Source organism: Dermacentor andersoni, chromosome 7, assembly GCF_023375885.2.
Source record: "Dermacentor andersoni chromosome 7, qqDerAnde1_hic_scaffold, whole genome shotgun sequence".
NCBI classification, from domain to species: Eukaryota; Metazoa; Arthropoda; class Arachnida; order Ixodida; family Ixodidae; genus Dermacentor; species Dermacentor andersoni.
Genome location: NC_092820.1, coordinates 134200592 through 134216460, shown reverse-complemented (window position 1 = coordinate 134216460; position 15869 = coordinate 134200592). Strand labels below are relative to the sequence as shown.

At 44.1% G+C, this 15869-nt stretch overlaps 1 protein-coding gene across 1 annotated transcript in view; it reads left to right on the top strand.

The window, feature by feature from the left end:
* Polr2B (RNA polymerase II subunit RpII140) overlaps positions 1–15869 on the top strand; it is a 60011-nt gene that overhangs the window by 7557 nt on the left and 36585 nt on the right. Inside the window, exons 3-7 of the mRNA XM_050180986.3 lie at positions 252–364; positions 6680–6899; positions 8928–9086; positions 10912–11273; positions 13671–14993. Of these exons, the coding sequence (XP_050036943.1) occupies positions 252–364; positions 6680–6899; positions 8928–9086; positions 10912–11273; positions 13671–14993 (2177 nt within the window). The remainder of the gene's footprint in view (positions 1–251; positions 365–6679; positions 6900–8927; positions 9087–10911; positions 11274–13670; positions 14994–15869) is intronic.

Genomic DNA, 15869 nt, shown 5'->3' with positions numbered 1-15869 from the left:
ATCACATAACTAAATTTGATTATGCTAAAGAAGCTGATGCATACGAATGGTAGCATTCGGTAGCAAAGCATTTTGGTAGCAAAGTCTTTGTGCGGATCACATAACAAAATTTGATTATGCTAAAGAAACTGATGCATACGAATGGTAATTTTTTTATTTTTTATTCTTATAAGCAGATCACATTGTGCATGGCAGTTTTGAAGACCTGTTTGAGCTTATTTCAAGCTATGCCTACTTTTCTTGCTTGGCAGCCTCGCTATCTATTGAAGTTTGAGCAAATCTACCTTTCCAAGCCAACTCATTGGGAAAAGGATGGAGCACCTAGTCCCATGATGCCAAATGAGGCCCGGCTGCGCAACCTAACGTGAGTAAAACTCCTTAAATTGCTATTGTGAGCTTTGGGATAGTGAAATTTATATGTATGGAAGTCTCTAAGATCGCAAAACAGCCTAATGTATTGATTATTTCACATTTAAGAAAATATATTGATGTAACATCTCATTGAAATATCTACCTACCCGCCGTGGTTGCTCAGTGGCTATGGTGTTGGGCTGCTGAGCACGAGGTCGCGGGATCGAATCCCGGCCATGGCGGCCGCATTTCGATGGAGGCGAAATGCGAAAACACCCGTGTACTTAGATTTAGGTGCACGTTAAAGATCCCCAGGTGGTCGAAATTTCTGGAGTCCTCCACTACGGCGTGCCTCATAATCAGAAAGTGGTTTTGGCACGTAAAACCCCATAATTAAATTAATTAATTAAATATCTACCTATTGCTGACCATCTCTTCTGATTGTCACAGACTATCACTTCCGTTATGACATTGAGAACACATGAAACCACTGAGCTTTGAGCATTTGAACTTGGTGCGCCATGCGCACACATTGCATTGTATCAAACTTGTGCTGGCATCGGAGCATTGTCACACTTTAGTACAAAACGCAATGGCAGAAGATCTGCTTGTTCTTTTTTTGCTTCATGGCTACTATGCAGTCGACGACCGATAATTCAGACTCCACGGGAAACGTAAATATGTCGGAACTATCAAATCTTTGAAAAAATGAATGTATCCCAAAAAAGATTGTTTTTTGACATATAAGGGGGGATGCGGTCTTAAAAACCAAAAATTACGAGAAAAAAAGATTTTTCGGAACTTCTTGTTTTGGCATCAGTAATGCCTAATCTATACTGTATCAAAACGATTTGCTCTGAAACGCAACTTAAGTGTCAGAAAAAAATAATTTTATTAGCGCGGACGGTGAGAAACGACCTCAAAATCACACAGAACCAGAGTTCACGGAGCTATTTCTCGTCTTTCCCGCCGCTGAGTGCCGCCATCTTGGTATCGTTCGAAAGCTCAAAGTTCCGCCTTTCAGTTCCCCACATCCTCGCCGACAATGGCTGCATAGAAAAAGCGCAAGCATAAAATAATCAGGGGCCGATCTGACGAAGCTCGCGATGCACGCGGCCCTCCTATTGGCCCAGTGCGCCAACACGCTGCTAGGCGCCTTCTGATTGGCTGTTGCTATGGCAACTAGGCCTAGCAGACGAGCTTTTCTGCTAGGCCTGGCAGTGGGCCACTTCAAAAACTGCTGATATGCCGTTTTGTTGTTCATCGTATTGTGAACATAAGCGGCAAACGACCCTCTCTAAAAAAAGAAAGTTTGAAACCGAACATGCATCCACGAAAAACAAAGCGCAAGCCATCTCTGCTGCCTACGGCAAGAAAGAGGAGGTGGTTATCCCAAGGTTCATACGTGTCGACAAGATCGCACCGGAGATAAGTCACTGTGCCGCGCAATCTCGTACCACACTGGAAATAATGCAGCAGCGAAGCTAGCCATTGCCCTCTATCCCCGTGTGTAGGTTTACTTTGGAAACCGCAGACGATGTCAATCAAAGCCACCGTCAGCGGCATTTTGATTATCTCGCCGCCTCGAACCGGCACTTTCGCACTCAGAACCACTGGCAGCCATAGCCACCACTGCGGCCACGCTAGGCCTAGCTGCTTCGACATTCGCTATTGAGCTCCTTGCTGTCCGGTGTCATGTTTTTCATCTATTCACCGTTGTCAGCAAAGGCACTGACTCCGTTCTTGTAATCCTCACAATTGACTTCGAAGCTCGAAAAGCACAGCACCTTGCATGATGCCAGTTCCCGAAATTCAACTTTGCCTCAAAGCAGCAATGTTACGCGGTGAAGCATACGCGAAGTATTGAGGTGAAACCTAAGCGTGTGAAGGGGCAATTGTCATGGATGTATTCCTTAATTATACACGCGTGCACACGCCGTCTTCTGTTGCAGTAAAAGCACTGATATGCCCAATAAGTGTACTGGCAGGCCTTTGAGCTTTTTCGGACTTGCCTGTGGCGATTTGAACCCTTAAGGACATAAACTATAAAATTAAAAACACTAGCTTTCGTGTTTCACAAGACTTCTCGCCACAGGCCACAGAAGCTCTGGGAAGCATCCTGCTCTCATAGGGATAGTGGCTCATCTGTCCAACTTCGATTTGATCATGTATTTATAGACAGGGTATGGTACGATTGGGATAGCACATTCAATACTCTCATCAGATCATCTGCTGGTTCAACTAAACCCAATGAAACACTTCCTAAGACCAAATTCCCCTGACTGCATGGTACTGGCAATAAACTCTCCATTTTAAACGTTAATGCAAGAAGCCTTGTCAGCAATTCCTCGACATTTCTTTCCTTGGTCTCGTCTTACTCGCCACATGTTTCCGGTGTTACATGATGGTGTGCATGATTCTGAGGTAACCCCCTCTGGTTTCAAGGTGGTTGGGTGAGAGAGAAAATTTGGGATAGGAGGCGGTGTTGCTCTATTTCTTCAATCTCGTCTTCATTTTTCTGTACACCCTGCCCCACCTGATATGGTATCGAACTCGAAAATATGTCTTTAATTAGAAGGGTTGTTTACCGTCCGCCTGGTTCTAATATTGAGTATTTACACAAAATAAGTGAATTTTTGCTTAGTTATAATACTTCTTCATCCAACATTATCTACATGGGCGATTTTAATGCTCCTGGTGTTGATTGGTCTTCTATGAAAGTAAGTGGACACGAAGTAGCTATCGGGCGGGAGTTGGTCCACATTTCACTGTCCTGTGGTCTGCACCAGATCGTTCAGGATTTCACTCGGCAAACTTCAGTCCTTGATCTTGTCTCTCTTACTACATCTGTTTTTTTTTTAATGCCGGTTACGAATGCGCTGTTATTGATGGAATATCTGACCACAATGCTGTGTTCATTGCACTTACAGGCATCGTCCCTAAATCCCGCTATATTTATCCCACATTTCCTGACTTAAACCGTGCTGACGATTTGGCACTTACAGACGCCCTATGCGATTCTTTCCATGAGCTTGAACTAATAAGTACCGCTAGTGATACTAATACCTTGACAAGTTTCTTTGAAAATCTTGTCAGTAAGTGTATCAACCTTCTTATTCCTTTAAAAAAAAAGAAATCAAACACAGAAATTCCTTGGATGACTAGGGACCTTTTGCATTTATAACGTCGTGTGGCCAGATTACGTCGATCGAAATGCTCTGGTGACTCAACAAAACTCACGCAATCCCATATCGTTAAAAAGGAATTCTGTTCTGAAATGGTTGCTACAATATAATTTTATTACAAGGTAACCTTGCCGAAATTAATGACGGCTCCCCGTAAATTTTGGAAAGCCATCCTACCACCTGGGTCATCCTCGGACACGTTAATTAACAATGTTGCAATTTCTGATTTGCAGACAATAGCTTCTTCTTTTAACACCTACTTCCACTCTGTCTTTACAACTGATAACTCTGTAAACCCTGTTTTTGATTCCAAACCATACCCTCCAGTCAACGATACAGTATATCAATCTCTCCTGAGGGTGTACTCAACTTAATCCTAAACTTAGACACCAAGAAGTTGTGGGGTCCTGACGGTATCCCAACTGTTTTTCTCGTTCGATACTCCCTTTGCTGTAGCAGATATCTAACAATTATCTATAGAAAATCTCTCTCAACCGCCACCCTTTCTCTCTCGTGAAAACTTGCTTCAATTCTGCCCTTATTAAGCCGGGTAGCATTCAATTGTTATCTAACTATAGGGCAATCTCCTTAACAGCACACATGTAAATTACTCAAACACATAATCTTTAAACATATTAGGAAATTTCTTGAAACTGACAAAATTTTATGCACTTACCAGCATGGTTTTAGAAGTGGCCTTAGCACTATAACACAACTGACAGAATTCGTTCATGATATCAGCAGCTTTAGACATAGGTGACCAGATTCATGCTATATTTATAGACTTTGAAAAGGCCTTCGGCACTGTCTCACACCCTAAACTTATGCACAAGCTGTTCGCTATACTAAAGAATGCATCTTTGGTGGGCTGGATATCGGACTTTCTTTCCCAGCGTTCGCAATATGTACGTTTCAACTCTACTAACTCACCCTTGATGCCTGTTTCATCAGGGGTTCCCAAAGGCTCAGTATTGTGTCCTCTTTTATTCCTGCTTCATATTAATGATCTCCTCCTACACACCTTAGTTAAAATATGCCTTTCTGCAGATGATTGTGTTTTATATCATACAATTAAATCTGCTACTGATCATATTGTCCTTAACAATTATTTTGCTGACTTCTGTAACTGGTCCAAAGCATGGCAAATGAATATCAACTTTTCCAAAACTGTCTCCATGTCTTTTACACGATGCTCATGCCCTTCCTTCTTTGCCTATGCCTTTAACAATATTACTCTAAATAGGGTCTTCGAATTCAAATATTGAATATCTTGCTAACACACAATTTGTCATGGTCAAAACACATTGATGTCACCTGTAACTAAGGCCCTTAAAAGGCTAGGTTACTTACATCGTACGCTGCATCTTGCTCCTCAAGAAACTAAGCTTCTTACATATAAAGCCCTCATTCGCCCCATCCTTGAATATGGCTGCGTTGTATGGAACCCATACAAACACTATGATGTCAAAAAACTGGAATAGGTGCAAAAAAAAGGCAGTGCGTTTTGTTTGTAGGAGATATGACAAGGAATTTTCACTGTCTAGCTCTCTTTCCCTACTTGGTTTTACTCCTCTTGCAGAGCGTCACAAATTTGAATGCCTAAAATTCCTTCACACATTAATCAATTCTCCTCTCCTCTCTAGATAACTATTTGACTTTTTCTAAACCCTCATGTACGAGGAGTCACCATGCGCTAAATATCTCAACCTTCTTTTGCCTACACTGATTCCTTTAAAAACAGTTTTTTTCCATCAGCAATTGAAGTCTGGAATTCATTACCGGGCAACATCCGTTCACTACCATTGAGAGAATTCACGCAAGCTTGTTTATAAATGTTTGTATGTTTGTTCTTCGTCCGGCTTCTGCAATAGCCTCATTGAGGCTGCAGTATGTACACATACATAAAATAAATAAAGACATGCATTCATTTTTTCGGACTGCCCGATTTTTCTGACGTTTTCGCGACCCCTAGGAAGCCCGAAATATGGGATGTTGACTGCAACTGACCAAGAGGATGCTTCAAATGGTCCGTGGGGCAGACGCGTGGCAGAAGGAACATGAGAACAGAAAGTACCTATGCACTGAGGAATGAACAGGAAAGGAAGCGTGCCGCTGCCTCTTTCAAGGAGCTTGATCTCAAGAAACAAAGGGTTGGATCACGCTGAGATGCAGGTGTCTCTCATTCAAACCAAAATAAACTCTTTAAAGCAATCAAACGCAACGCTGAAGTGTTGTTTGCAGGCTGAGTGTATGTCGGTACAGTTGAGGTTGACTTTCCAGCTGCTGAGAGAAAATCGAACATGTGACAATGTTCGGGCCTCATACCAGTGAGCTTGCTATCAGTTGATAGAAATAGCTCATATTCGAAAATATTTCCTTCTCTATGCATCTCTTTTTATTTGTGTTTGAAAATGTTCTACTCGATTTGCAACAGGCTTTACTATGATTTTCTAAGATATTTTATTTGCTGTACATTTTACTAACCCGTCCCTTGTATTTTGTTTTTGAATAAAATAAACACTATTTCTTATTATTCAAACTGGAATAGGTCATTTTTAACTTTTACATGCATGTCAGTCCGTCTTGACATAAAACAAAGTTCTTTGTCACTCGCGAATTTCGCAAAGGCACTCAGGGAAAACCTGGGAAACTCAGGGAATTTGGAAATGTCAACCTCGTAGGCACCCTGGGTTTGGTGCATACTCCCCTGTGCAACTATCACATTGTAACCCTGGTATTGAAGTTGAGTGGCAAGGATACCACAGAACATTGGTTTTCACGAATTCTGTGCTCCAGAAGCTTGTATAGTTGCAGGTAACTTCTTGCACAAAAGCTTTGCAGTTGTGACATAGGAGAAGAAGGGTTTAACCTGGTTTTCAGTTATTAAAACTGGAAGGCTGCACTCTTGTTATACTAATTTTCCTTCTATCTCCTTGGCTTCTTTCTATATTGAACATTCTTGAGTCATGTGGCAATTGGTAAGAATTTAGATCTTTGGCATAGTAGCGGGCAAGTTGTAAATGGTTTCTGGACAAAGCATGACTTTGCTCAGGGGTCAGCGTAACAGTTCATGTCAGTTTATTCGACATGATGGCTTCATTCTTGTCACTTTTCCTTAAGTAGAAGAGGCCCCTGTCTTGCAGGTACTCGGCACCACTTTATGTGGACATTACCAAAACAGTGCTCAAAGAAAATGAAGAAGCTGTGGAGACGCAGCACCAGAAGACCTTCATCGGCAAGATTCCCATAATGCTTCGCTCCACATATTGCCTCCTTAACAACCTGACGGACCGTGACTTAAGTGAACTGAATGAGTGCCCACTGGATCCTGGGGGCTACTTCATCATCAATGGCTCTGAGAAGGTAAGCACTGTGGTCGTGAATGATGATTGTGAATATTTTCTCTGAAGCTTGCGTGAAAGACGTTATGGCAAATGCTGGTGCTATCATGCATTTTTGAAGTGGACACATTGTGCAAGAAAGCTAAGTTTTAAAGTGCTTGCTAAATATTGAAATGGGCTGATATATAGGGATCAGTCCCCATGCCGAGTTTTATGCCTATTGATCTTCAGGGAAATTATATCTAGGAATGCGCGAATAGTAGTTATTTTCAAGCCTGAACGGAATAAGAATTGAATATCAGGATAGACCGCTTATAGTGTAAGTTGCTAGAGTCACAAATACCCACATTGTAAACAAAACAATATTTTTTCAAAGGCCTGGCACACATGCAAAACATGTAGATCAAGCAGCTACGTGCATCTGAGAATGAAAGAATGTGACCTGCATACAGTTGAACCTCGCAATAACGAAATCGGCGGGAAACGCGAAAAAATTTGCTTTCGTGAGAATTTCATTGTTGCGAAAAGAGACAGCCCAAATAGGTAATGTGTCGCAGAACAAAACTTTACTGTCCAAATTCCGTTAGCCTACCTTGCAAGCTTTGCTCGAAGATGTAGAACCGCATTGCTGACAGTACAAAGTGTGCCGCATGCGTCGACCAGCAGTGGCAGTACTGCCGTAGCGCAGTATTCTCAGTCAACTGCTTTCAGAGATGTGATAACTTTGCAAAATTTTGTGTAACTCAGCACCAGACGCAGAGCAGCAGCGCATGCAGCAGCATTTCTCCAGCGCATGCTGTTGCCCGCAGGCGCCGACGCGTCCAGTGCCGGTCACAAAAGTGATCGTATCTCGTGTACGTGAAGGCAAACGATCGAAATAACAGCCCTTTCATGCAAATCTATGTCCAGCGCCGAATCCGCACACAATGCCTGTCAGGTGGCACAAAAACCAGCATTCTTGAAGCAATTGATGTGTATTCCCGGATGATCACTCAATCAAGGCCTGATGCGTGACACTCCATATGCCGCGACCGCCATCTCAAGTGCCCTAAAACAATTCCACGTAGATGGGATGTGGATTTCTTTTGTTTTTCCTGCATTTTTCTCACCGAGGCGCACATTATGCAGTGCACTGCCGCGATCGGGGATTGTCGTTCAAAACGCGCGTCCAGTTTGCTTTCAGTTTCGCCTCACGTGATTGGCCTAGACCCCGCCGAGTCATCAGCCGCAGGGAACGCAAACTGAATGCGCATTTCGAGCAACGATCTACGATATTGCCTAGTAGCATGCAAACACCGTCGTCACAGTCGGCAATGTGCGTGCCACTCATGGTGCCACTTTAAACGGGCAATCAACAAACAAGATGGCGGCCATGACGTGTTTCCAGTGCACTGGTCGCTTCCGGTGCTTGGTTGTTTTTGTGAACAAAAATGGCGGCGCCCGCACAAGTGTAATGTGGTGGTATTTTACACAATTTTAGTTCAAAACAATCGCATTTTGGCACATTTAGGAGCCTGCTAGCCTTATGCAATATGCAGAGTTACATTCCGGTGAATTTCGTTGATGCGGGATTGCAGTACAGCGACATTTCGTTGCCGAGGGGTACGAAATGCACTGAATCCTATGGGCGTTCGCCGGGGACACGAAAATGTTTCGTTGTCGCGAGAATTTCGTTGTTGCGGTACTTCTTTATCGCGGGTTCCGACTGTATTTGCATCTGTTAAATTTATGAGCGTTGAAAAGTTGATGTCGGGACCCGTGGTCATCGCATGAGGCAATTTGTCAGCAATGTCAGCAATTTTGCTTCTTTAGTGCAGTGAAGCAGCCTCGCTGGCTAACCATGGCTTTGCTGACACTATTCTATCAACCACTGCTCATTGCACTTCAAGTGTTAGCCTTCCACCACATTGCAAAGGCCGTGAAATCGGCCTTTGCATTGGTACTGAACTTGCACGCTTATTATACGTCATAAATGCGTCAGAAAAATTGCATTCGCTTGGAGCTGCAGTGCTGGCACATTTTTTACCTCGTGGTTATTTGTCTTTTGCAGGTGCTGATAGCACAGGAGAAGATGGCAACCAACACAGTGTACGTATTTCAGATGAAAGATTCCAAATATGCCTACAAGACTGAGTGCCGCTCATGCCTTGAGCACTCATCCCGACCGACCAGCACCCTCTGGGTCAACATGCTGGCCAGGGGAGGCCAGGTAAGGACAGCACGACATGCCACAAGTTCATACAGCTACATTTTGTACTTGAGTTTTGTTTTGTCATTTTGTTATTGAGTGCTGTTACTGTTCAAAAAGGAGAGAAAAGTTTGTTGTTGCCTAGAGGTCATTTGCTGAAATATGTAATGATAAATTTTATTAATGAGTTATTTCGTCTTCCTAGTAGTCTCCCTCTTCTCACCAACCCAACTATTGAGCCATTGTACTGTCACCTCCCGATGAAAAATTTTGGAATAATCGTGTTGAAGTGTTGGGATGATTTTGCCACCTGGGCACCTAAATTCAAGAAATAGTCATCACTGAACATTTCTTAGTTCAATTTATATCAACAAGTGTTCTACTATTGATGCTTACCATTTTTGAGGCTCTGAATGTGGGCAGTTTGGAATGCTAACTCTTGCAAAAGGAAGATCCTCCCTCGTCGTAAATATTTATCTTGTTCTTTCACCCTTCTTCACCCTTCACATTCCAATCGTACTTAACCCTTTCGCTGTCGGACCTTTCTGGCCGTGACGCACCCCCAGTGTCGGCTTGGTTTCAGGGAACGAGCATAACAGGGAATAAACATAGCAATTTATTTTTGATTATGATTGGTATACAAACAACACAGTCACTGCAAAATGCACATTTCAGTGTTCTGCAGCTGTTGTTAGTAAACATCATCATCATCATCAGCCTGACTATAACATCCGTTCAACATCCGAATCTGACGATGCGAAACTCCCCTCTTCCTCGCATGAGACTGTCCGAGTCCGAATCCGAGCTCGGCTCGCATTCTGAATCGGAATTGAGCCACCGCTCCAATGAGCATACGAAGGTCCGCGCGCTCAGCCATCCGAGAGTAACCGCGCGCAGGGAGGATGTGCTTTCAGTCGCCCGCACAACGGAGAGAAATGGGACGTCGCGTGATCAAGAAGACAGAGGGAGATGGAAAGAGGCTAAAACAAAGTTCGAAGGGCTTTACGTTTACTGCTGCAAGTCGGAAGCGAGGGTGCGGCGAGAGAGCGAAAGCAACAATCGAGTCACTCTTTTCGGAGAGGCAACGGCGCGGCGCGTGCCTCTGAACTTGACGCGCCACAGCAGACACACCAACAGAAGAAAAATAAAAACCTTAAAACCCGCGGAGATGGCAGAACAACCCTTTAACCCATAACCACACGCGCGCAGCGCATGATACAGCGAACGCGGAGCCACCGCGCCACTCAGCAAAGAGAGAGGGGCGAGTGGCAGTCGCACCGTACTCTTCAATACGTGACTAACACAGGTTGAGGCGAAAATACGAACTTGTAGAAAGAGTCAACAGATGGAGGGACCAGTTCAGGAGCGCCAGCGCTGCGCTCAGGCGTGAAATTTTGAACGCATGATAGAGAACGTACCGGTACGTCGGTGACACTGTGGGGGGGGAAGCGCGAAGACGTACCGGTACGTCCGTGACAGCGAAAGGGTTAAACACACAGGAAGTCAAAGGCAAGAGTATTATTAACATGCCATTCAATTTCATCCAGCTAAATTACATTTAGTCCACTGTAACAAAGTTTTCATCTTTTTAAGGTCGCTAGGCTACAACATTTTAATAGGTCATGTAACATCCGTACCAGTTGGCAAGTTATAGCCTGAGATGCCATTAACCTGATTGCCAGAACCCTGAGTATGGCGTGAAACGTAAAATAAACTTGAAATACGTGATCATATGCAAATTAAAAAGGATAAAGAAAAAGAAGTTGGAACAAGTGTTGGAGCGAATGCATGGCACCGAGTTCCTGGGATGTAATGACCTCAATATTTGTGTTTTACATTTATGCAGGGAGTCCGCAAGAGTGCAATTGGCCAAAGGATTATAGCCATATTGCCCTACATCAAGCAAGAAATTCCCATAATGATAGTGTTTCGAGCACTTGGCTTTGTGGCCGATCGTGACATACTGGAACACATCATCTATGACTTTGAAGATCCCGAAATGATGGAAATGGTCAAGCCTTCTTTAGATGAAGCCTTTGTGATTCAGGAGCAAAATGTAGCTCTGAACTTCATCGGTTCACGTGGAGCCCGCCCAGGTGTCACCAAGGAGAAGCGCATCAAATATTCCAAGGAAATCCTGCAGAAAGAAATGCTTCCCCACGTTGGTGTGAGCGACTTTTGTGAAACAAAAAAGGCTTACTACCTTGGGTGAGTTATCTGTTATTAAAAGGGCACTGCAGCTATGTTTTAGTGGAGTGGTCCACATATGAGATTCCCTTTGAATTACAGGTGGGGCTGCCAGTGGGCTGGGCTGCTGTGTGGCAACACAAGTTTTATTGTGCATTGGCATTGTGGAGGGGCAAAATAGCTGCATGGCTGCAAGAGGCAATTCTGAATCATGGAAAGCTTATGAAGGAGTCAGTAAATCATCTATTGTATTAAGCATGGCTCATTGGCCCAAGTGGTAGAAGGTGCGACAAGGAAAGGGCAAAAAAAAAAAAGGAGTCCAGTAGACAAAAATATGAAGGCGAAGGACTGGCAAGGTGACACCATCCCGGTTGTCTTCGTGGTGTTTTTTTACTACATTTCACCGCACACTATCTAAATGTAATTTGGCTGAGCAAACCTTCATTTAATCCTGTCACATCTTCGAGCCCTGTACTTAATCCTACAATGTTGTCACAAGGTAGGGATAAGGCTCAGGCAGGAACACCAGCCAACAGACTGAACGGGAAGGATAGAACTGCGCACTAGGCGAAGTTGTACCCAGGAAGTAAAGCAACACTTGGTTTGTGATCATCAAACACTGCTCCTGTCTAACTGCTATTTACGCATTCACCATTATGCATATCAGAGCAGCCAGTGACCGCCGATCAGCTTAAGTATGTACTGCAGTGTCCACAATGTAGGCATAATATGATGTGCCTATTTCCCTATAGAAATGACATCGCTTCTGAAATGTGATACGGCAAGTGTATCTTGCACAAAAAAGTGATAGCATGGCAATGACGATTTTGTAAAATTGGTCAATGGCAAAAAGGGAAACAATGCATGCATGAAAATATCTAGCAAATTACATAGAATGGTGAAAAGAAAAGGAATGTTTAAACTAGGCAGTATTTTAGAATCTTAGGTCGTCGTTGGGTGCCAGAGTAGACTGTATGTCCAGTTTGTTTCAAAAGGCAGTCACTGCTGCATAGGCTGCCAGTGATGGTAGTCCTTAGGCGACTGGGAACATGTGGTTGGATGTGCGTAATTTGTCAGACAACAAATGCGGCATTTTCTCTTTCTTTTTTTCCTTTGTGTGTTCGTATGAGATACTAAAGTGATTAGTTTATGTGAAGTTCATAGCCGTTTCCAGGTGCAGTAGAAGTAGTTGAAGCTTATTTATGATCCGACACAAGCTTACACATATTGCTCTTAATTGAACCTGTAGCCGCAGAGGCTAGTACGAGTTATAAGGATAGACTAGTATGGGGCTCATAGCACATACATTGATACATGCAAGAACGACCTCTGGCAAAGCTTTCATTTCTGTTGACCTTTGCACTGCGTGTGGTTTCCCATGTCAAGAAATAATCTTGAAGGTTTGAGGACTACCTCTATGATGGCATGGGCAGAAACCATGCATACGTGTGTAAGCATGGCAAGATGGGTATATTTAGAGACCACCCTGCTACATGTAGTTGTTAGTGCTGACCTGCCACTATGGCTTAGCGACTATGGTGTTGCGCTGCTTAGCACGAGGTTGTGGGATCACATCCCGGCTGCAGTGGTCGCATTTCAACGGAGGTGAAATGCGAAAACCCCCGTGTCCCATGCATTGGAGGCACGTTAAAGATCCCCTGGTGTGCTCAGAATTAATCCGGAGCCCTCCACTACGCCGTGCCTCATAATCAAGTCGTGGTTTTGGCACGTAAAACCACAGAATTCAGTTCATTCAATCGTTAATGCTGTGCAGCTCATCCTGTGTGGAAAACAGTCAGCAGTTTCTAGAGCATATTTATTGTCAGTTACGTAATGAGTAAAGTGGGACTGTCACAAATTGCCATTAGCAAGTGACGGATACATGATAGTGCCTTGTGTAGTAAACAGCTAGTCCCAACGCAGTACCTTGTATGACATGCTGGCTGGTGGTGAACAATAACATTATTGTTAGGACTGAGACTGTTGATAGACTGGCTGAGAGGATTTGGGTGGAGGAGAGGGAACAATCTGGTCTGATAGTTCATAAAGTAGAGCCGAGAGAGGAAGCACACACAGCTTGCTTATCTCGTCAGCAAAGAACAAACAAATTCAACACTTTGTTTCTGTCACTACTGTTTAGGCAGCCTCCACACTAATATGCTTTCTTGTCTTTATTTTTGTGGCACCGATTCCTATCTTAAGGGTTTCGTTATAGTGCCATTTGTGGCAGTTACGTTTATTCTGTAGAGCTGCATTTTGTTGTTTTGTAATGTCTCTATTTCTTTACATTTAGTGGATTTTTTTATCACTCTTAAGTTTTAGTAAACTGGTTTGAACTGTATGTGTAACTGTGCTAGAGCAGTAACAGAATCGTTGCATTCATTTGCATGTATATTTTGTCTTTTTGTGGTTTTGCAGTTACATGGTTCACCGGCTGCTGCTTGCTGCTCTCGGGCGAAGAGAGCTAGATGACCGGGATCACTACGGCAACAAGCGCCTGGATTTAGCCGGTCCCCTAATGGCTTTCCTGTTTCGGGGTCTTTTCCGTAATCTCACCAAGGAGGTACGCATGTATGCTCAGAAGTTCATAGACCGTGGCAAGGACTTTAACCTTGAATTGGCTATCAAGACCCGTATCATAACTGATGGACTCCGCTACTCCCTGGCAACAGGAAACTGGGGTGACCAAAAGAAGGCACATCAAGCACGTGCTGGAGTGTCTCAGGTGCTCAATCGTCTAACCTATGCTTCAACATTGTCACATCTTCGGCGCGTCAACTCTCCCATTGGTCGAGATGGCAAACTTGCCAAGCCCCGTCAACTCCATAACACACTGTGGGGTATGATCTGCCCTGCCGAAACACCAGAAGGCCATGCTGTTGGCCTGGTGAAGAATTTAGCTCTCATGTCCTATATTTCTGTAGGCTCACAACCTTCACCTATCCTTGAGTTCTTGGAGGAATGGAGCATGGAGAACTTGGAAGAGATAGCACCCTCAGCCATTGCAGAAGCTACAAAAATCTTTGTCAATGGCTGCTGGGTGGGCATTCACAGGGATCCTGACCAATTGATGAACACCCTCCGCAAGCTGCGCCGACAGATGGACATCATTGTCTCGGAAGTGTCAATGGTGCGAGACATTAGGGACCGAGAAATTCGCATCTACACAGATGCAGGTCGCATCTGCCGGCCCCTCCTCATTGTTGAAGACCAGAAACTCCTGCTCAAGCGACGCCACATTGACAACCTCAAGGATCGCGAATACAATAACTACAGTTGGCAAGACTTGGTGGCGAGTGGAGTGGTTGAATATATTGACACACTTGAAGAAGAGACGGTTATGCTGTCTATGACACCTGATGACCTGCAGGACAAAGGACTTGCATATTGTTCTACCTACACGCATTGCGAAATCCACCCATCCATGATTCTTGGTGTGTGCGCCTCCATCATCCCCTTTCCTGACCACAACCAGTCGCCACGTAACACATACCAATCTGCCATGGGGAAGCAAGCTATGGGCATCTACATCACAAACTTTCATGTGCGTATGGACACCCTTGCCCATGTGCTCTACTATCCCCACAAGCCACTGACCACAACACGCTCAATGGAGTACCTTCGTTTCCGTGAGCTGCCAGCCGGCATCAACTCCATTGTGGCTATTATGTCGTACACGGGATACAACCAGGAGGATTCCATCATTGTCAATGCCTCGGCAGTCGACCGGGGATTTTTCAGGTAGGCCTGTCTGCTTTGTTGTACTATCACATTACTATGCATGGCTGATGTGTCAACACGTCAAATGCATGCCAGTTCATTGTGTGTGGGACCTTTCTTCACTGCCTTCCTGCAAGCTGGACCTTAGGAAAACATTAGACATTGCAAAGTCGAAGGCAGCAAAGTGCACAGTCCTGCAGATTTCACTGCCACTGGAGCCATTGCCACTAGTTCAATGCTCATTTGGGAAAAAGAGAGTGATCAGGTGTAATTTGCTTCTAAACATATTGTATTATGTCAACATCATAACAGTCTTTGGTTTATGCTAGCTTAGAGCATATAGGACCCGTCTGCCAAGGTTTTTAATGCTAGGATGCAAAACTTGGCTGAACATCTATAATAGTTAACAAGTTAAGAATGCTTGAGAGGCTCCTCCCATACAATGATACACTTGCCTTTTGTGCTTGTGTGAACCTGGAAAATATATTCCTTGCATATCACCTCGGTAGGCATGGAGAGGAGGTATTCCTGCAGCTTAGCAACAAACGTGCTTCAGTCGTGCACCACTTCCATGAACAGCCAAGGTCGGCAAGTTTAGCTGCAGAGGTGAATTCTCATAGTACTGGCTCTTCCCGTTAAAGCACTTTAAAGATGAGTATCTATGTCATGTAGCACATACAGCGGGCATTACCATGTCATGGCTGGCAGTGTACCGCTATCCTTGAAAAAGAAAGTGTACAGTCATTGCATTCTAGTGGTACTAGCATTACTCGACAGTGTCTTTGCACTGTCTTTACTCAACAATGAAAAACAAAAACATGGATGTTTCGCCACTTATGCAGTTGGCATCGTCGGTACTCAAATGGTCTGCATAGGTGGCGCGACTTCTGAGCTTTT